Source organism: Mus caroli, unplaced genomic scaffold (genome assembly GCF_978045245.1).
Source record: "Mus caroli unplaced genomic scaffold, Mus_caroli_1 scaffold_2, whole genome shotgun sequence".
NCBI classification, from domain to species: Eukaryota; Metazoa; Chordata; class Mammalia; order Rodentia; family Muridae; genus Mus; species Mus caroli.
Genome location: NW_028227257.1, coordinates 99,791,502 through 99,814,561, shown reverse-complemented (window position 1 = coordinate 99,814,561; position 23,060 = coordinate 99,791,502). Strand labels below are relative to the sequence as shown.

Genomic DNA, 23,060 nt, shown 5'->3' with positions numbered 1-23,060 from the left:
TCCAACCCAAAGTTATCAGAAAAGACAAGGGGGGGGGGTCAGTTCATACTCATCAAAGGTAAAATCTTCCAAGAGGAACTCTCAATTCTGAATATCTATGCTCCAAATGCAAGGACAGCCACATTCATTAAAGAAACTTTAGTAAAGCTCAAAGCACACATTGCTCCTCACACAATAATAGTGGGAGACTTCAACACCCCACTTTCATCAGTGGACAGATCGTGGAAACAGAAACTAAACAGGGACACAGTGAAACTACCAGATGTTATGAAACAAATGGAATTAACAGATATCTACACAATATTTTATCCTAAAACAAAAGGATATACCTTCTTCTCAGCACCTCATGGTATCTTCTCCAAAATTGACCATATAATTGGTCACAAAACAGGCCTCAACAGATACAAAAATATTGAAATTGTCCCATGCATCCTATCAGATCACCATGGACTAAGGCTGATCTTCAATAACAACATAAATAATAGAAAACCAACATTCACGTGGAAACTGAACAACACTCTTCTCAATGATACCTTGGTCAAGGAAGGAATAAAGAAAGAAATTAAAGACTTTTTAGAGTTTAATGAAAATGAAGCTACAACATACCCAAACTTATGGGACACAATGAAAGCATTTCTAAGAGGAAAACTCATAGCTCTGAGTGCCTCCAAAAAGAAACTAGAGAGAGCACACCCTAGCAGCTTGACAACACACCTAAAAGCTCTAGAACAAAAGGAAGCAAATTCACTCAAGAGGAGTAGAACACAGGAAATAATCAAATTCAGGGGCGAAATCAACCAAGTGGAAACAAGAATAACTATTCAAAGAATCAACCAAACGAGGAGCTGGTTCTTTGAGAAAATCAACAAGATAGATAAACCCTTAGCCAGACTCACTAGAGAACACAGGGACAGCATCCTAATTAACAAAATCAGAAATGAAAAGGGAGACATAACAACAGATCCTGAAGAAATCCAAAATACCATCAGATCCTTCTACAAAAGGCTATACTCAACAAAACTGGAAACCCTGGATGAAATGGACAAATTTCTAGACATATACCAGGTACTAAAGTTAAATCAGGATAAAGTTAATGATCTAAACAGTCCTATATCCCCTAAAGAAATAGAAGCAGTCATTAATAGTCTCCCAACCAAAAAAAGCCCAGGACCAGATGGGTTTAGTGCAGAGTTCTATCAGACCTTCAAAGAAGATCTAATTCCAGTTCTTCACAAACTATTCTACAAAATAGAAGCAGAAGGTACTCTACCCAATTCATTCTATGAAGCCACAATTACTCTGATCCCTAAACCACAGAAAGATCCAACAAAGATAGAGAACTTCAGAACAATTTCCCTTATGAATATCGATGCAAAAATCCTCAATAAAGTTCTTGCTAACCGAATCCAAGAACACATCAAAACAATCCTCCATCCTGACCAAGTAGGTTTCATCCCAGGGATGCAAGGATGGTTCAATATACGGAAATCCATCAACATAATCCAATATATAAACAAACTCAAAGACAAAAACCACATGATCATCTCGTTAGATGCTGAGAAAGCCTTTGACAAGATCCAACACCCATTCATGATAAAAGTCTTGGAAAGATCAGGAATTCAAGGCCCATACCTAAATGTGATAAAAGCAATCTACAGCAAACCAGTAGCCAACATTAAAGTAGATGGTGAGAAGCTGGAAGCAATCCCATTAAAATCAGGGACTAGACAAGGCTGCCCACTCTCTCCCTACCTATTCAACATTGTACTTGAAGTCCTAGCCAGAGTAATTCGACAAGAAAAGGAGATCAAGGGGATACAAATTGGAAAGGAAGAAGTCAAAATATCACTTTTTGCAGATGATATGATAGTATATATAAGTGACCCTAAAAATTCCACCAGAGAACTCCTAAACCTGATAAACAGCTTCAGTGAAGTAGCTGGATATAAAATTAACTCAAACAAGTCAATGGCCTTTATACAAAGGATAAACACGCTGAGAAAGAAATTAGGGAAACAACACCCTTCACAATAGTCACAAATAATATAAAATACCTTGGCGTGACTCTAACTAAGGAAGTGAAAGATCTGTATGATAAGAACTTCAAGTCTCTGAAGAAAGAAATTAAAGAAGATCTCAGAAGATGGAAAGATCTCCCATGCTCATGGATTGGCAGGATCAATATAGTAAAAATGGCTATCTTGCCAAAAGCAATCTACAGATTCAATGCAATCCCCATCAAAATTCCAACTCAATTCTTCAACAAATTAGAAAGGTCAATCTGCAAATTCATCTGGAATAACAAAAAACCTAGGATAGCAAAAACTCTTCTCAAGGATAAAAGAACCTCTGGTGGAATCACCATGCCTGACCTAAACCTGTACTACAGAGCAATTGTGATCAAAACTGCATGGTACTGGTATAGCGACAGACAAGTAGACAAATGGATTAGAATTGAAGACCCAGAAATGAACCCACACATCTATGGTCACTTGATCTTTGACAAGGGAGATAAAACCATCCAGTGGAAAAAAGACAGCATTTTCAACAAATGGTGCTGGCACAACTGGCAGTTATCATGTAGAAGAATGCAAATTGATCCATTCCTATCTCCTTGTACTAAGGTCAAATCTAAGTGGATCAAGGAACTCCACATAAAACCAGAGACAGTGAAACTTATAGAGGAGAAAGTGGGGAAAAGCCTAGAAGATATGGGCACAGGGGAAAAATTCCTGAATAGAACAGCAATGGCTTGTGCTGTAAGATGGAGAATTGACAAATGGGACCTCATAAAATTGCAAAGCTTCTGTAAGGCAAAAGATACTGTCAATAAGACAAAAAGGCCACCAACAGATTGGGAAAGGATCTTTACCTATCCTAAATCAGATAGGGGACTAATATCCAATATATATAAAGAACTCAAGGAGGTGGACTCCAGAAAATCAAATAACCCCATTAAAAATTGGGGCTCAGAGCTAAACAAAGAATTCTCACCTGAGGAATACCGAATGACTGAGAAGCACCTGAAAAAATGTTCAGCATCCTTAATCATCAGGGAAATGCAAATCAAAACAACCCTGAGTTTCCACCTCACACCAGTGAATGGCTAAGATCAAAAATTCAGGTGACAGCAGATGCTGGCGAGAATGTGGAGAAAGAGGAACACTCCTCCATTGTTGGTGGAATTGCAAGCTTGTATAATCACTCTGGAAATCAATCTGGTGGTTCTTTAGAAAATTGGACATAGTACTATCGGAGGATCCCACAATAACTCTCCTGGGCACATATCCAGAAGATGTTCTAACTGGTAAGAAGGACACATGCTCTACTATGTTCATAGCAGCCTTATTTATAATAGCCAGAATCTAGAAAGAACCCAGATGTCCCTCAGCAGAGGAATGGATACCGAAAATGTGGTACATTTACACAATGGAGTACTACTCAGCTATTAAAAAGAATGAATTTATGAAATTCCTAGGCAAATGGTTGGACCTGGAGGGCATCATCCTGAGTTAGGTAACCCAATCACAAAAGAACTCACATGATATGTACTCACTGATAAATGGATATTAGCTCAGAAACTTAGAATACCCAAGATACAAGATACAATTTGCAAAACACATGAAACTCAAGAAAAACGAAGACCAAAGTGTGGACACTTTGCCCCTTCTTAGAATTGGGAACAAAACACCCATGGAAGGAGTTACAGGACAAAGTTTAGAGCTGAGACGAAAGGATGGACCATCTAGAGACTGCCATACTCTGGGATCCATCCCATAATCAGCCTCCAAACATTGACACCATTGCATACACCAGCAAGATTTTGCTTAAAGGACCCTGATATAGTTGTGTCTTGTGAGGCTATGCCGGGGCCTAGCAAACACAGAAGTGGATGCTCACAGTTAGCTATTGGATGGATCACAGGGCCCCCAATTGAGGAGCTAGAGAAAGTACCCAAGGAGCTAAAGGTGTCTGCAACCCTATAGGTGGAACAACAATATGAACTAACCAGTACCTCCCAGAGCTTATGCCTCTAGCTGCATATGTGACAGAAGATGGCCTAGTCGGCCATCATTAGAAAGAGAGGCCCATTGGTCTTGCAAACTTTATATGCCTCAGTACAGGGGAACGCCAGGGCCAAGAAGTAGGAGTGGGTGGGTAGGGGATTGGGGGCGAAGGTATGGGGGACTTTTGAGATAGCATTGAAAATGGAAATGAAGAAAATACCTAATTAAAAAAAAAAAAAAGAAGTAGAAAATTGTCTGGAGCTCGGAAAATGGCTCAGTGGTAAAGAGCATGGGCTATTCTTTAAGACATAGGTTCAATTCCCAGCATCCATATCGTGACTCACAACTGTGTGACATTCCTGTCTTAGGGGATCTGACATCTTCTTCTAGCCTCTGGGGGCACCAGGCATACAGACATAACACAATTATACATTAAAAAAATAAATTTTAAAAAATTAAAAGGGGTATTTAATATTGACAGTATGTGACCTAGTATCTATGCTGTTGGCTGTCATCACAGTGATAGACACCTGAAACTATTTAGAGGAGGAAATATATTTTGTGCGGTCTCAGCTGTGCACTGCTGGTTTGTGATGAGACCGAACAGTACACTGAAGAGGTATGGTAGAACAGGATCTCTCGCTCCACGGCAGGCAGGAAATAACAAAAGCAAGTAGGAAGGGATGGAGACATTGCATAGCTTTCTAGGGACTGTGTCCAGTGACCTCTCCTTCCTAATAGTCCCCAACCCTGTTTGCTACCACTAGCTAGGAATAATGCCAGATTATGAACCCATCAGGGATTAGTCTCCTTATTAGGCCAGAGTCTGTGATGGTTACCTCGATTGCCAAATTGACTGGAATTACAATCACCATGATTCTAAATTTGGGGCTAATGCCTGTGAGAGTTTCTACACTAGCTGGTGTGTGAGGGTTCTCTAGAGAAACAGAATTGGTAGAATGAGTAAGTATAAATGGATCTTTGTATAAGTATATATTATAATACTCATATCCCACACTAGTTTTCAATAATTTTATTGATACTGGCCCAGGAGTCCTATTTGAGAGATAGTTCCTCACTCATACATGACAAATGGGGAAAATTCCTAGTGAGCAATTCGGTTTTATACACATACACACACACACAGACACACACATTATATATATATATATATATAATAGTATGTGCATGTTTATATGTGTATATATTAGAGGGAAGTTATTAGAGCAGCTTACAACTTGTAGTCCAGACAGACCAATAATGGGAATCCAATAGTTGTTCAGTCTAGAAGGGTGGATATCTCAACTGGTCTTCAGTATATATCAGAATCCCAAAGAAGTGGGTTCTAATACCAGAAAAGGAACGCCTCAGCAGCAGGATTTACGAACTTGCTATAAAGATTAAGGTCAAACAGGCAAAAAAGCCAAAACCACTTCCTTCTTCCCCATCTTGTTATATGGGCTGCCACCAGGTGTAGTCCAGATTTATGGTAGGTCTTTCAACCTCAAATAATCCAATCAAAAATCTTTCCCAGGTGTGCCCAGTTGCTTGGGTTTTTTCTCCAGATGTAGTCAAGAGTTAATTTCAGATGTAGTCAAGAATAGCCATCACAGCTGGGTTAACTGAGGTGGGAAGATACAACCTAAGTTAGTGGTTCCTTTCAAAACAGTTCCTCATGTGTGGAGACCCCAACAACCATAAAATTATTTTGTTACTTTGTAACCAATTTTGCTTGTTAGGAATTATAATGTAAATATCTGACATGCAGAATATCTGATATTTCACCACTAAAGGGATCATGACCCACAGGTTAAGAACCACAGCCTTAAGTGGATGAACTGGAGAGAACTGAGGCAGAGCCATCCCGATCCATCTAGTTCTCAAAACCCACCTGCTGTCGACTTGTCCTTGAATTCGAGGCGTGAAATTCAAGCTATAACGTAGACAGAGGAGGAAGGAATTTGATTCAATGCATGAAGTTGGAGACAGGAGAAGCAGACACACGTAACAAAATTAGGGTTGGTAAGGATCCCGGAATTAGCAGAGTACCCAAGTCCAGTTGTTCCGTTTCAGTACTTTGAAAACAGAGCATGGCACAGTATTGAAGATGTGGGCTAGAAAGCCAACCCATGTGTGCATCCACACTAGTGTTCAATGATTCTGTTGATACCGGGCAGATCCAGTGGAGAGACAGTTCTCATTTATGACAATTGAGGAAAACTCATGGTGAGCGATCTGGTTGAGATGAAATGAACATGGATGTAAAAATACCCAGTAAACAGAATAGTGTAAGAACTTAGTGTTGTGTTCTATGCCTTGCACTTCAGTGAGTACGACATGCTGCCGAGTAGAAAACTCCACCTTCGTATGTGCGTGATGGGAGAGGCCAAGGGAAGCTTCTAGAGTAGGCTTACTTCTTCACCTCTGCTCTCTGCAGCGCTTACACAAAGGCTTTTCTTTTTAAGCGCATCAGTAACCACATCAGTAAATGCGCTTCCCATCATACAGGATTGAGAACTAAGTGAACAATACTTAAGGATAAACTAAGCACAGTCTAATGTGGTACACAGCGAGCTCTCCACGACTCTCATACTTCAGCCTGTATTTTTGGCATGGGCAGTCAGTAGCAGTAGCCAAGGTTAAATTTTTCCTTGCCTCGTCATCCCGAGTTGTACTCTTTACTCCTCAGTGTTAGCCTTTGCAGGGTCGGTTAATCAAATGCCTACTTCACTATGCTTTATGATGTGTGTACCAATGACGTCACCATATATGACCACACTAATCTATTAAGTCAGCTTTCTTTCTCCTTCATTTCCACTACATGGTCCAAGCTGGCCTAGAACTCCTAATCCCTCTCTAGTGTTGTATTCTCATGTGTTAACAATTCAATGCCCTTTTAAATAAACACGCTTATAGCTGTAACTTGAAGGGAGGTTTCGTTGTTGCCCTTTTGTCTTTAGACTATATTTATGTAATACCCATTAGAGTTTTTCTACTGAAACTGTGTTCACCATGAAACGATAACACATTAAGAGCAAATTCAGAAAGCCAGCTACAGCGCTCGCTCCACTGTTACATCTCCAGAACTAGGATATCAGTCTGTTTGGGCCACTTTAACAAAATGCCTCAGACTAGATGGCCAATGTTCAGGGATCTGTAGATCAAGGTGTTGGTAGATCTGGTGTGTGCTGAGGCCCACCGCTGGCTCAGAGGTGGGGCTGCCTTCCTGTGTCCTCACACAGCGGCAGGCAGGAGGGACTCCTTCCTTAAGGAATGGTCACCTGCCACAGACCCACCCCATCTCTTTACAGTGAGATTACATTTCAACATGTGAAGCTTGGGAAACACAAATATTCAGAAATATCAAAGTTTATGGATATTATTTTATGATAAGTGGATATGAAACTATCATTTTTTTCTACCTCCCCCCCACCCCCAAATACATTTTGAAAAGGGGCATGTCATGGTTTCTGAGAACACTGAGAAGTATACAATGCTTAGAATGCCTCAGTGAAATTGTAGCAATGACAAATACTCGAACTATATTGAAGGGAAATGTGTTAAGTGAGCTTAGTCACTAGTTGGTATAAAGCAACTTTAGCATGAACTGAGAGCAATTCCATAGCTCCTTATAAGGGTGGTTTAATGAGTTTGGAAGCAAAGTAGTAGCTGACCAACTGAGAAAGAATGATCCAACACAAACATTACAAAAACAACTAAAACTAGCTTTTAAACAATTTCATTATTTATTTGTATAAAATTCTAAAAGCTTATTCTGATCATCTTCAGTTCAGGTCTAGGTGATTTCAACACCCCGCCACAGAGCATCTGGCTGCGCTGCCTATCTAAAGTAAATGACTACCAACCACTCCCAGGGTAAACCTGGTCTCCAGAGTGCACTGCACAGCCCCAGCGACGCGTTCCAGTCTCCAACCGGAGCAGGACACTTCTATAGCAGTAATGAGTCCTCCCATCTCACACTTCAGGTTAGGAGAAGGTGCACAGGGACAGCAGGGCACACACTGAAATCAGAAACAAGGCACAGCCCTCCACGGTTAGGCCTTGGGACTTCACATTGCCAACTTACCCCAGTTTGTCCCTTTTAGGCCTAATGATAGGCTGAACACGTGGATGTAACATTCTAGAGTTAGCCGTGCAGGAAACAAACTGATGATGACAGTGTGATATTTATTTTACTTAGTTGGGGGCGGGAATGTGTTTGTCACATCCATGTGAAGGTCAGAGGACAACCTTTGGGAGCTGGCACTCCAAGGGACTGATTTCAGGTCACCAGGCCCAGTGGCAAGCACCTTTACCTGCTCAGCCATCTTTCTGGCCCAGTGTAATATTTTGAAACAAACACCATTAAATGTTAGCATAATTACATGGAGAATAATATAAACTATAGTATTTTACAACTTCCCTTAAGAAATCCTTATCAGTCGGGGACCACAATGGGCAGCGAGAATGGCTTCCACCACCAGGGTCGTGCAGGTAGCGAAACCACATGCTCTATTAATAAAGTTCCCAACAGAAGAAACAACCCTAAACTCAGTGTCTCAGAAGCCCTGGGATCTGCTGCGCTCCCCTCCCACTCCTCTGTCATTTCACAGCATCCTAAAGGAAATATGTCCCCAGATTTACTGATGCATCAGGGGCCACCAGACACTGCAGAAATAATACAATCATTACATAGAAGGAAACCTATGTCTCAAGAGGAAATGGAATTTACTCAGTGAGGGGGTCCAGAGGGATCGTCGTGGCTGCTGCTTGTCACCAGGCAGAAGGATTAGCTTTATAATAAAGGACTTCCACAGTGTCAAATGAAAAGTCATACATGAAACAACTTAAATAAATATTCTGTAAGCAGAATGAAGTACAGAAACTGCAGGTGGTCACTGGTATCTCCTACGTTATGTATCTTGGTCAGCTGCCCTATACGCTGACCTGTACACTTATTAAAAGTCTACATTTTTAAATGTTAGCCTGTTAGCTTACTCTTGATTATGAAATATTCCAGGTGATGAGCTATTAAAAGCACATAGTATCTAAAAAAAAAAAGAAATCCTTATCAAACTATGTCAATTCCTTAATAATGGTTATTTAATGTTTTTTTTTTAATTTTTATTAGATATTTTCTTTGTATTTCCTATTTACTGTTCTAAACACAAACTCTGCATAAAAGGAGTAGGAGAGTCAAAGGGCCTATGATCCCACCCCACTTTTTATATCTGAACAAGGGAAACAAAAATGGGTTCATAAGCAATTTCTCAACCCAGTGAGCCGTGTACATAGAAGCTATGAACGGCAGCTCTGTGCTATACAATGCAGAGCAGCAGAAGCTGTCTTGCACCAATCAGAAGGCAAGATGTGCCACTCTGCCATCCACGCCAAACACAAAGCAGGGCAAGTGTGGACTTCCTACCTAGCACTGACCCATCAGTAACAACACAGCCTGGTTCCATGGCCACTCCATTTTTGTTATTCCTCAACAACTCCATTTGGCAATCAGTAAACCGAACACACACACACACACACACACACACACACACACACACACACTCTCATTCTCCCCCCCCCCACCACCAATTTCAGTATATTTTTCCAGAAGTATTTTTCAAAACATTAAAAAAAATTCTGTAATAATAAATCTGATAAATTAACAAAGTTTAAACTGAAAATTTCATATTGTCAAATAAGTTTCAAAAGATTTTAAAGAAATCATTTAAGGTGTGATACAGTCTAGTGTTTATTTATGTTATGGCAGGTACACTTGAATTTCAAATTTTAAAACATATAAAAAGTGATTCGGGACTACCATCTGTATCAACAGTTGACAAGTGTCTGGTTGTTTATTATACAGCAGGGTAAAGGTAGTGCAGATGCCAGTCGGGCAGCACGGGATGAGATTATCAGTAGGCTTTCTACAGGCAACAGCATGTGCTGCTGTTTGAGAAATTCAGAATCTGCTTCCAATGCTCAAGTTGTCTACCATTTCTAAGGTTAAACAGTGTTAGGTATTTAGTTTGGCAAATGTTCAAAATAAAGTAGAAATGTAGTCGTAAGCATCACCGATATGCACATCCAGTCTCGATCTCAGAAAGAACCGTAGGTACAGATCAGAACTCTCCCTATGTGAAATAATTTACACACAGATGGTGCTATCATATCACTATCTAAAATAATCACTAAATACAATTCTTTTTCAGAAATAAACAAGCAAGTTTTTTCATTATCAGTTATCAAAAACATAGTGTTAATGGTATGTCAAACAAATGATACTCTAAAATCATAGAATTCACTGAGTTTTGAGAATGTATAACTAAATCAATCAAATGTACTGTAGTACAACCATATTAGGAAGCCAATGATCAGAAAATACAACAGCATGAAGAAAATTTCATCCACAAAACTGTTTTCAGGCTTTAAGGTAAAATAGTTCCACAGTTTACAGATAAAACAAGGCAACAGAAACTCGTGCTTGTCTTGAGTAAGTACTCTATGCAGAAGATGTAACACTTTGTTTGTAGACAGCATGGTATGCATTTCTCAGCAACACATAAGGAAAACAAGATTCCAAGAGATCCATTGTCAGGAATGGTGATTCTTGTACAATCTGTAAAAGTTAAAAAAAAATGTCAAAATTCAAGTTACTCAATGGGGGTAGAAAACAACTCTATGCTCTTCTCATTTGAAACAGACACAGAATCTAAAATGAAAATGTGTTACAGTGAAGCCTATCAAAATACTTTTAAATGATATTTTCAAGTTTATCAATTAATCAATAGTAACACATAGAAGATACATCTTAAGCAATACTCTAAACATAAAAGTGAACATACAAGCATAATACAAATGTAATGGTACATTTTAAGAAGCTCAAAATCAAGCTAGAAAGTCAAGTAAAAAATAAGACCAGCTATGATTAAATAGAAAGCAGTAAATTCTAGAGTTCAAGAGGAAAGAAAGTCTAATGTAGGCCTGTGTGATCAGGAAAGATCATCTAGGGAAGAAATGGAGTCATGAGTTCTCCTGAGTCTTCAGATAGACACAGAATCTCTACAGGCAAAGGAAACTAAGAAGAAAGAGTCTCAGACACTGCCATGGCAAGCTAGAGAATTAAACTCCGCTTAGCAGGAATATAAAAGGCCTGAGCACATCCTTACAGTTAACACTCACCTTTGGTCTTACGACTTCCTATTACTGACCTATGGCTAAAAAGGAGCAATGCCAGTCTTTGCAGAAATTTTTAGAAAGGTATGGTTTAGGTGGAGTGACCACAAGAAATGGAGAAAAACCAAAAATCACAAAAGAAACAGAACAAAACACCAACAAAACTTTCACTTGCCAAGAAGAGGAGTGCTAAGGACTGGAACATTTTGTTATTAGTAAAAGTTAATTAAATTGAAATGAGACATACCATATCCAGTAGCAAATAAACAGATTCTCTATTTCTTGTTGTAGTTTTATCTGTCTCTTGGCCAATTTTCAGTAGACTGGAGGATGCAAGCTTAAAAGAACACACACGTAATCAATGAGGTTGGCAAAGAAATGCTGTTCACGTCATCCATTCTCAGTACAATTCAACCTTCAACAAGCTTCCGTTATTCAACGTGTAAAGTACGATGAGCTAGAGACCTCTCATCAATCAACAATTAAGGTATACATGTAATCAAATATTCGTTAAAACTAACTTTTTGCTCCAGTTTGTTTCTTAAAATGATTCATATTGTTTTCTCTTCCCAAGATCCATACTACTCTACAGCAGCCCCCCCCCTATAAATAGTTTGCTTTTAATGGCCAAATATGGTTGGAAAGCAAAATAGAAAATTCCAGAATTTCCCAATTTCCAATAATCAGTTTCTAACTTTGAATTCCATGCCATTCTATGTGTGACTCTGCTCCATCTTCCTCAGGAACAGGGCTGTCCCTCTGTCCTGTACATCCACACTATGTATATACCTGCATGTTAGTTACTTGGCCATTAGTTACCTGCTGAATGACATGGTAACGCAGTGTTTCTGTTCAAGTGCCCACACCTCAGCATGGCTGCTTGCAAAGGTACAGCCACAGAGAAGGAGGAGGAGAAGGAGGGGGAGGGGGAGGGGGAGGGGGAGGGGGAGGGGAGGGGGAGGAGGGGGTTGAAGGAGGAGGAGGTCGTCTTTCCTTCACATGAGAATGTAATGTTTCATGAAATATATAAAGAACACCCACTCTAGTGTCGGCTATGTTCTAGCAACTGGGTTTCCCCACCCCCATGGTCTCTGTGGTCCCCTTGTGGCAGCCTCAGTCTATCTCTAGCCCAGCAGACAAGTTTCTATCAAGATCCTGAAATCTTCAGGAAAAGCTACTCTATCTGCAGAAGGTAATTTATTCTAATGCTGCCGCCACATGTCAAACTGAAGGTTACAGCCAAAGTGTATGCCAACTGTACAGAGTGATGGACACAAGGTCCTCAGAAATAAAAACTATAATGTGAGTGACAGCAATATTGCTGGAAGACGGTTTGAATTAAAAGCCTTGTAACTAACAGACAACATCTGACCACTCTGAACTTCTGCAAAAAGAGACAATGAAAATGTAATGCTGGACCAGGTGTGGTGGTACACGTCTGTAATCTCAGCATGTGGGAGTTCGAGGCCTGTCTGGTCTACATAGTGAGTTCCAGGACAGCTAGGACTACAATAGAGACCCTGTCTCAAAAATCCCAAAAATAATGATGAAAGAAGGAAGGGAGGGAGGGAGGGAGGGAGGGAGGGAGGGAGGGAGGGAGGGAGGGAGGAGAAAATGTGATACTGAATTTTTTAATCTGACCAGAGTATTATTTAGTTTATTAAGGCCATATCCACCTTCCTGGTATTTAACTGTAATCAACTAGCAATCAAAGGAAACCCCAGGATATAATGCATTACTGAAAACTATCTGCTATTGTGGGCACAATAACATTCATTAAAGCTGCAATGGATTAGTAAAACTAGAACTGATATGAGGAACTCATGGATACAGTGATGGATGAGTTGTTTTAAAGGCTTTCTGGGGATAGACAGGAAAATCAGGAAGACCACTTAAAAACAAGAAGACAAGTTGGTGGGACAGGACCTGCTGAACTACTTGGTGAAGACCATGCTGCAGTGCACAAAGCACACAAGGGCTGTAGAAGACAGTATGAAGGAGAGGAAGTGAGAGCAAAAGCACCAAGCACATGTTACTGAAGTATACCAAAGTGTTCTACGCTGCCTAGGTTCTAAAGGTGGGGTTAATGGAGTAGGGTCTCTGTGTGGAAAACAGCACTGAGGTCAGCCACATGGTCCCTGAAAGATTATAACCTCTGCATCACTGTTTTCATATACAGTAAGTACTAATTACAATATCCTTCTGAGGTCTCTTTAAAGGCTGTTGAGAATCCCCAGCCATCACCGTTATATGCTACTAATGTCCAAGAACTCCACGCAGCCATGTCTGATGGGTAGACTTAACACTACTCTCTCTTGGCAGCAAGTCAAGATATTCTCCCGGCTTAATGATCATTATCACCCAAAGCAGAGGCTCCTCCCCTTGAAGCACTGTCTAAAGTCAACGCCCACCTCCAATGACCACCAATGTCTACATCATCACCTCCATTTACCTCACACACACCAGTGTCATCTCAGGGTCACAAGAAGGGTAGACATAAGACAACAAAGCATTTCGAGGGACTTCACTCTCCTAACTGTTATTATGGCACGCAGACTGGTGAAACCTTTCTATTCTTTCCATTAATAATGTATTGTACTCTAATACTTTCCTGTAGATAGTCGGTATACGTGTGTGCATGGATGCATGTAGTTCAGTATGATTCCTGGCTTCAAGTACCCTCTTGGCGTGGGGAACTCAGAAAGCATAATCTATACATAAGAGGTAAACATACTGTGTACTTTTTAGATCCTAAATAAGGCAATTTCAATCTGGGTTTGTATTCATAGTAATTTTTAAGGACATTAACTCCCCAAATAAAGTAAATAAAAGGAAAACAACAGAAGTGTAATAATGTTTTCAAACTTGAGTTCCTTCTTAAATAACTGTTGTATTTATATATATATGCATCTATATATGTACATATATGTATATATATATATACACACATACACACACACACACACACACACACATATATATATATATATATATATTTAAAAACCAACAGGATTTTCAACAAAGAAAAAAACTAAATATTCTATGGTTCATTTTGCTTAAACTATCTATTCTTTAAGCAATTATGAAAAAGATGCATTGGTAAAATACTGCACTAAACCATGTCTGATGACAGATTTAACATTACTCTCTTTTGGTAGCAAGCCACATGTCATTTTATGTTTTGTTTGTTTGTTTATGTGCATATGTATATGCCTTCATGACTCTGTGTACAAGTGGGCATCAAATCCCAAGAACTGTAGTCAGAGGTAGGTGTGAGATGTCTAATGTGGGTGCTAGGAGCTGAACCTTTGGAAGAGCAGTAAGTATCCGTAACTGCCATAGCCCTGTGAGTCATACTTTTATTGCTGACTTTGTACCTATTAATAGTATTTCTTCAAATAAGTAGGAATAAGGAAAAATACCCTCTGCTACTGTTTTAGATATTTATTTTTATTTTCCGTGTGAGTACCTGAATAAATGTGTGTGGTGTGTGTGTGTGTGTGTGTGTGTGTGTGTGTGTGTGTAGTACCCATGCTGGCCAGTTCCTGGGACGGGAGTTACAAGTGGTTATGAGCTGTACATTGTAGGTCTGGGAACTGAGAGGCAAATAATCTTTTTTATTTTATTTAATTTAATTTATTTATTTATTTTGGTTTTTCGAGACAGGGTTTCTCTGTGTAGACCTGGCTGTCCTGGAACTCATTCTGTAGACCAGGCTGGCCTTGAACTAAGAAATCTGCCTGCCTCTGCCTTCCAAAAGCTGGGATTAAAGGCGTGTGCCACCACTGCCTGGCCTTTTTTTGTTTTGTTTTTTCGAAATTGCATCTTTTAAAGGACACATTAGCTCTCTAGGCTTCCACTTTCTTTGAAAGAAAAAAAAAAAAAACCCATCTTTTGAATGTGAAGACAATCTCTAGTCCAGACATTATTTTCAGCAAACAGGCCACATAGCAGAGCTCTGAAAGGAAAGACCCCAAGCTAGAGGGAAAACAATGATAACCTTGATGCAATCTATCTTTCTAAAACCAAAACATTAAAAAAGAAACAAGATTTAATACTTAATAAACTAAGAACAAAAAATGTCTTTGGAGAACACTAAATAAAATGTAAAAATAATGGGAATTTACTGTTGTATAACATAGGCATAACTATTTGTTTTCTTTGTAAAATGTCATGCTATTTGATTAGACATACCGCCAGGAATTCCTTAAGTCGGTCTTCAATACTTCCTTTGTGAATTGTAAACAAAGCTGCAGCAATCTGGTTGATGGCTTTGGCCAAACAATGTATATTGTTGCAGTGTCCTGGGAAAGAACAAACAGGGCTGTGTAGTCTGCGTGACCACAAAATATTATTGTAACACACAGACAGCATGCTTTAGTGACTCCTCAGACCACACGAATGGCAGTATGACCCTAAGAATTAGGGCCCACAGTGACTTACTCTTTCTATTTTATGAGCATGAGTGTTTTTAAATATCCCAGCAAGGATGCAACTAATGACCACGTCAGCACTTCACTAGTAGGCAAACACTCTAGAAAGAGATGATGCTTCGTCCTACCCCTTGGAACTGTAAATGATAAGGGCTAAGTTGCTTTAAGGCAAGCCCTCTCAGGCCTTAAAATACCCCACTGTCTGAACACACACACTACCCTCTGCTGTACCTCTGAGCTGACCTACACAACATTTCACAGTTCAGAAAATTAGGATGCCCACTCCAAAGCTACTGTTTGGCAGAATTTGAGCACTATTTTATCAGAAAAGAACATTACCCAAAGAGAAAAATACATGGAACACTAAAGCCAATGTTCTTTCATTGTTACAATTGTAAACCAAGTACCTTCTATTGCAGGGCTGTACTGTGACATCACATTGCTGGCCAGTGTAGGCAAGGAAACTGCTACAAAGACCATCAGGAGACAAGCGATCTTGTATTCTTCCTCTGGACTAATGTTCTCTACAGAAGAAATCAAAGAGTGAAAATCAAGCTTTCCTTCAGATTATCTGAAAGTTAATAATCTAACCTAAAAAATAAAGGTAATAAATTGTACTTAAATTTCCTAATTGAAAATTGATGAATACTTATGAGAATACCATACATATTACTATTTATAAATTTATTATCTGAAAATTCACTAAAAGAAAAACAATTCCTTTCTTTCCCTAGGATAGCTAAGAATATATAAATGTACTGCTTAAAGGTTACCAGTATTGAAAAGGGGACTGCATTACTTATTTCTCCATTCTAGAAGACAGAAGGAAGTAGTTATGAATGAAAGTATCTAACATACTTGGTAGCTATAAGACAATAACCTTTAATAAAATACCTAGCATATTTAAATAGCTCTGTCTAGCACTTGGCTTCTTATCTGACATCTGAGAACTTCTAGTTACCCAGCAGTTGGCAATTATATGAAACTATGGATTGATCACAGGAAAACAAAAACACAGTATATTTTTAAAACTTTGGTTGATCATAAAAATACCTATAAGCAATAATTTATAATATTATTTGAATTAGGAAAAACAGTGTAATTAAAAAGAAAACTAATAAACCCAATGACTGCAAGTTGGCTCAAAAGAGTAGAAAAGGGGCTTAGTGGCTAAGAGCACCTGCTGCTCTTGCAGAGGACCTGGGTTCAGTTCCCAGCACCCACATGATGGCTTCTGATGGTCTGTAATTCCAGCTCTGAGGCTGATGCCCTCTTCTTCACTCCTTGGGTACCAGGCATGTACACAGTGCACATAAGTGCAGGCAAAATATTCATATACATAAAGTAAGTGAAAAAATTTAAAAAGAAATTAAAATCAAAAGGGTGGAGAAGGCATTTCAATACCAAAACCAAACCAATCAAACAAAAAACATCATCAACAATAACAACAACAAAAAACCCTCACCTTATTCACACTGTAGAGAAACCAAGATTTGGAACATAGTTGATACTATGTTTCAAAGAACTGGTCTTAAAAGTTTCTAAATGGTCAGTATTATATAATGTAGCAACTTTTTATGGTGAACATCTCTTCTAATTAAAACAGGACACCATTTTCTAGTCCCAGCTCCCTTCCACCAGCATACAAATGTTCTCATCTTCTTTCTCCATCTCACAAAGTCCTTTCCACAAGCTGGGGTATAGCTACAGTGTAGAGTGTGTAGGGCCTACCCCTGCTTCCCAACACAAGCACTATGTCTTCATTCCAGCAGAGCTGTTCCATATCAAGTGTGTCCAGTCCCTTCTCTCACACTCACTGACTTCACAGACACTGATCCCATCACCACAGCTCACTAACAGTGCACAGTTGGTGATTTGCTTTCACTGTCTTAGGAGGTTTTTCCCAAGTGCTTGGTTTTTCTCTGATTACACTGGTCCTTCCATCTTAGTCTGTATTATGCATTTCTTCCTCTTCTCCCTGAGCTCACTACAGCTGAAAGGGCACTGTTTCTTTGCACTGCTGTATCTATCTACACCAAATGACTTTAACAGCTTCATCTGGTAGTATGGCTTGGACAGGATGTAATGACTATGCTACAGCAAAAACTCCAAAGCAAAGCATTTTGTCTTTTGAATCCTGATGTATTCAGATTATAAATGAATAAATGAATAAATGGATGAGTGAATAAAGCTTAACATAAGACATTTTGAAAAACAAATACAACATGTATACCTAGACTGCCCTATAATTTTAATAAGAAAGCTCCATATTTGAATGCATTTTACCTGATTTTTGTGAGGAAAGAGCTACGACTAAGGCAGGATCAATCTCACAAGGTAATCCAGCAGCCGAGGATAGCTCATACACATTCATTGCAACCTGACAAAATACAGGAATTACAAAGAAATAAATATTTTAACAAAGTTCTGAGAAAGTTTACTTTCATAAGAAAATATCTATGGTATACATCAGTCTGCCTACGAACCTACTAGAAGATTTCAGCAGCTCGGCTGAAGCAGGGTTGACAGTGCAGGTAACCCACACTAGACAATGCTCCAACCCTGCTCCTTGTAACTTCCCACTGTGCAAGCAAGGCTTGCAGCCTCTCTGTGGCAAGCTCCACAGAATCATCCTAAAGATACTTTTCGTCTTGCAAAGATGGAAGTAAAATATCAAGTCAAAAGAAAGAAAGAAAGCCAGTTGTGGTGGCTCACACCTATAATATCTGCACTTCAGAGTTCAAGTCCAGCCTGGCTGCAGAAGGAGTACCAGCTCAGCTTGGCTAGAGTAAACACCGAAAGTGAGTTAGTATGACTGAACCTGTACTTACATCCACAGTTACTTAATGAAAAACTTCAGGGATTCAATGCTTAATCAGATCTATAAACATAGCAAATTAATTACAGAAAAAATTAAAAACCTAAGAATCTGATAAAGCAATTTCTAATAATTTTCTGCATCATGCATAGATTTTAATCATTCAAGATATGCTGAGTGGTATTTTAATTAAAACCTGTATACATAGTTGGCTATCATTGATATTAACAGATAATAAAGCTTAAATAGAAACAACCATGAACTAAGTTGCAGAGACACACACTGCTCACAATACACCAACTCAATTTCAAAGTGCATCAAAGATATAAATGTAAAAGCTAAAATTTCAAAATTTTAGAAGAAAATACAGGCATAAATTCTGATGACCTTTGTCAAGACAATATTTGTTTGTTTGACAGCAAAACTGTAAACAAAAGAAAAAACAGATAAGTCAAAGTACGCTGAGGTGAAAGTACGCTGAGGTGAAAGTACGCTGAGGTGAAAGTACGCTGAGGTGAAAGTACGCTGAGGTGAAAGTACGCTGAGGTGAAAGTACGCTGAGGTGAAAGTACGCTGAGGTGAAAGTACGCTGAGGTGAAAGAGTTTTGTGATTCTTGGATACTACCAAGAAACTGAAAATAGAATTCAGAACCATGATTCTACTGAAGATGTATTACTGCTTGATAGTTCAAAAATAAAATGATGCAGGCCAGTAACAGCTCAATGGAAAAAGGACTTTCCCCTGCATAAACCTGGCGATGGAGTTCAACCCCCAGGCCAGGCAAAGGTGAAAGGAGAGATCCCACTCTGCATACACAGGTGACACACGGTCTAAAAATGGGCAAAGGATCCAGATAAACCTCTCTCTAAAGAAGCCACACAGACACATCATAGACATGTGGCAGCCTCGTGAAAGAAGGAGATGCAAATCAAACCAGCGTGACACCTCTGCACACCTACTAAAATGGCTCTCAGCATGAAGACAAGGACTGGATAGAGAAAACCCTGGCACCCTCCTTCAGTGTTGATAGCAACATAAAACAGTCTCGCCACAGCCCATCTGTTTGGTGGTTCCTCAAAGCTCAACAGTTCCTCCAGAGTCCATTTGTTACATAAGAGAACAAAGACATCAACATGGATAAAAAAGGTAGCAGTATTCACAATATCTAGAAAGTAAAGACAGCCCACATCTGTAATTGGTAACTGAATAAACAAACCAGTACATTCTCACAATAAAACACTAAAAATAAACTACTGTGCTACCTAACACATGCTGAAACATGGTGGACCATGAAAACACGCTAAGTTAAAGACATCGAAATCAAAAAACTCTCCGTTATATGATTTATACACAGTACTCAAAGTGGGATGACTGCAGAGACGTAGCTATCATCTAAGATGGGGAGTGAGCTGAAAGTGGGGAGCTCCTGCCCTGGGTACTGATGCTCTTGGTTGGGGACAAAACTATTCTAAAACTAATTGTGACCTGTGATGGCCATGACTCTGTGACTATATTCAAAACCATGGAACTGTACGCTTTAGATGAGCATCTTTTATGATACAAGAATAAAGCTACTAAAAATCATGTTTGGGATCTTCAAACCAAGTCAATTTTTTTAATTGAAAGTTTGGTAAAAACTCAATTTAAAAATTATACTAAGTAATAAGAATTGGATAATTAATTCAATTCGGGCACTATATTAGAATTCTCAGCACCCAAACATCAGTGTGCTCATAAGAACTGTTTAACCTTGTACTTTATTTCTACTTAGAAAAACTCATTTTCCGCTCTATTCATAGTTTCAGTCATAAAATCATAGAACAATCATTACTCTCAAGTGCTATCTTCTATAAAGCATTATAGGAAAACCAAAAATGAAAAGAAACAAAGCCTTTAAGATGTTTATTATCTAGTATAAATATAGGCAGATGAAAAATAAAAAATTATCTACTAGCACTAAGAAAAAACTTTTTTATCATTGAGGAATCTAGGAATGGTTCTTAGAAAATGGTCTCACAGACAGGCGGGACTTCCAAAGGTAGAGACAGAAGAGTTTCAAGTAGAATTAAGGAAGAGGTAAATGGAGCCTGAGAGAATGTTCTCACACTGTTAGGTCAGAAGACACATATGAAGAGAGGCAGATAATGGAAAGAGAGTGGTAGATAAGCCATCTGAATAAGGCAAGCACAATGGCATAAATCTGTAATCCCAGCATTTGAAGGCCAAGGCAGAGGCAAGAGGATTATTTAGAGTGGACAGCCAGTCTGAGATGCACAGGAAGACACTCAAACCCCATCCTACCCTACAGTTTGAAAGACATCATTTTGAAACATGAACACTGTTCAAGAGTCAAGATATGCGAGGCAGTCTGTCAAAATGGTTCATTAGACAGAGGCTTTTGCCACCAAGCCTGACAACCTGTGTTTGATCCCTGGGATGGACAGACAGAGAGGAGAGACAGACAGATACACACATGTATATATGATAAACCAAGTACAAAATCATGTCTCAAACATGGGCACTTGCAATAACTGTGACTCCTTGTATATCATGTGATTTAAATTCACTACAAAATCACAGCTGGAATTAAATCAGTGGTTTTGATCACAAATTAACTATGAACCCTTAAAAAGCTATCAACTTGCCAACAAGTGCTTACTGACAGAAGCCTGTTATAGCTGTCTCCAGAGAGGCTCCACCAGTACCTGACAAATACAGAGGTGGATCCTCGAAGCCTACCACTGGACTGAGCACAGGGTCCCTAATGAAGGAGCTAGAGAAAGGACCCAAGGACCTGAAGAGGTTTGCAGCCCCAGAGGAGGAACAACAATTTGAACTAACCAGTACCCCCAGAGCTCCCTGGGACTACACCACCAACCAAAGAGTACACATGGTGGGACTCATGGCTCGAGCTGCATATGTAGCAGAGGATGGCCTATTCGGTCATCAAAGGGAGGAGAGGCCCTTGGTCCTGTGAAGGTTCTAGGCCCTAGTATAGGGGAATGCCAGAGCCAGGAAGCAGGAGTGGGTGGGTTGGTGGGCAGGGGGAGGGGGAAGGGGGAAGGGGGGAAGAGGGGATAGGGGGTTTTTGTAGGGGAAACCAGGAAAGGGGATAACATTTGAAATGTAAATAAAGAAAACATCTAATAAAAAAAAGCTATCGATTTCCTGTCATAGTCATTAAGGAAAAAATAAAATGCTAGAGAAAAGCTAATTTTGAATAGACTATAGCCATCTTTTAAGACTTTTAAATACCTATTTTAAAAACTGAATACAACTTGAGTTTATAATAACTCATCTTTCTGCTTAATGTGAAAGAAAAATGTGATAACATTGAAGGGGTAAAAGGCCCATTTTTAACAAATTTAATGTCCCTATAGCCATAAAGTTGATCAAAGAAGGTTGGTTTCCAGAATGGTTGGGAATATCTTGGTACTGAGAGCTCAGAGACACAGTATCCATCCCAGGCAGGCATGCTATGTTCAGGTTTTACCAGGTCTTACTCATGTAACATGAACATCTCATTCTACAACGACAAACTCTAACAGACTCTACCTTCATATCAGTTTCCCGAGGAATGTGATCCTTGAAATCTTCAATGGAGCTCACGAGGAAAGGAATGTGGTAGGACAGGACCTAGGCAGACGATACAGGCCGGGGTCAGTGCTGACAGGGTCAGTGCTACAAGGCAGACGGCACAGTGGGAAATACTACCCGCCGGTAAAACCAGGTTTTCATAAGAACGTAGTAATTTTCATTGGGTCTTTCTAAAAGGCCAAAATATATGGAAATGATATGCATTCAGTATTAAAGTGGTTGAGCATAGTTCTAAAGGGATGCTTTAATGTGTATCAGAGCTGGAATAGTGCATTAACCAAACTCAATACCAAACCAAAACATGTACCTTATTTACCATTAATACACAAGCTGCAAATTTACTCTTATTATTGCTAACTGTGGATTCTAGGTTTTGGAAAATGAAGAGATGATGCGGAAATGGTTTCTTACATCTCTCAATGCTTCTTGTGCCAATGACCGGAAGGATAGAATAACACCAATTATCGTCATCCTTTTCAAGACACTGTCAACAGCTAAATTGTAAGGAAAGGGAGAAGAGAAGAAAAAAGTCAGAAAGTGACATTTTATTTTTGGAGAGAACACTCAAAATCAAAATTTCTGGAATAGCATGACTAACGGCAATCTGAGTCAACAAATGCTTAACAATACTGATACCCAATACTTATCAATTCTCTCTCTCTCTCTCTTTCTCTCTCTCTCTCTCTCTCTCACACACACACACACACACACACACACACACACACACACAAGCTGCTATGCACGTGCTGGCAGTAGAACCTAGGTTCTATGGAAGAGCAGTGCTCTTAACCACAAAACCATCTCTCTAGTTCAGTTCATTTTCTTTTTAAAGATTTGTTTATTTATTTTATGTATGTGAATACACTGTAGCTGTCTTCAGACACACCAGAAGAGGGCATCAGATGCTATTAGAGGTGGCTGTGAGCCACTATGTGGTTGCTGGGGTTTGAACTCAGAACCTCTGGAAGAGCAGTCAGTGCTCTTAATTGCTGAGCCATCTCTCTATCCCCAGTCTCTCCTGTTCTTAATTA

General features: G+C 39.4%; 1 protein-coding gene and 1 pseudogene across 4 annotated transcripts in view; one reads left to right on the top strand and one right to left on the bottom strand.

Annotated features, from left to right (window-relative positions):
* The first annotated feature begins 8,474 nt into the window (after nucleotides 1–8,474).
* Nucleotides 8,475–8,800, top strand: LOC147005887 (alpha-ketoglutarate dehydrogenase component 4 pseudogene; annotated as a pseudogene).
* Nucleotides 8,801–9,731: 931 nt separating this feature from the next.
* The window catches only part of Nckap1 (NCK associated protein 1), an 80,704-nt gene continuing 67,375 nt past the window's right edge, over nucleotides 9,732–23,060 (bottom strand). For all 4 annotated transcript variants that reach the window (XM_029474109.2, XM_029474108.2, XM_029474110.2 and 1 more), the window contains 7 exons: nucleotides 22,441–22,523; nucleotides 21,988–22,068; nucleotides 17,900–17,993; nucleotides 16,021–16,137; nucleotides 15,375–15,484; nucleotides 11,428–11,517; nucleotides 9,732–10,623 (listed from right to left, as the gene is read on the bottom strand). In XM_029474109.2, coding sequence (XP_029329969.1) covers nucleotides 10,507–10,623; nucleotides 11,428–11,517; nucleotides 15,375–15,484; nucleotides 16,021–16,137; nucleotides 17,900–17,993; nucleotides 21,988–22,068; nucleotides 22,441–22,523 — 692 coding nt within the window. In that variant the 3' untranslated portion in view covers nucleotides 9,732–10,506. The remainder of the gene's footprint in view (nucleotides 10,624–11,427; nucleotides 11,518–15,374; nucleotides 15,485–16,020; nucleotides 16,138–17,899; nucleotides 17,994–21,987; nucleotides 22,069–22,440; nucleotides 22,524–23,060) is intronic.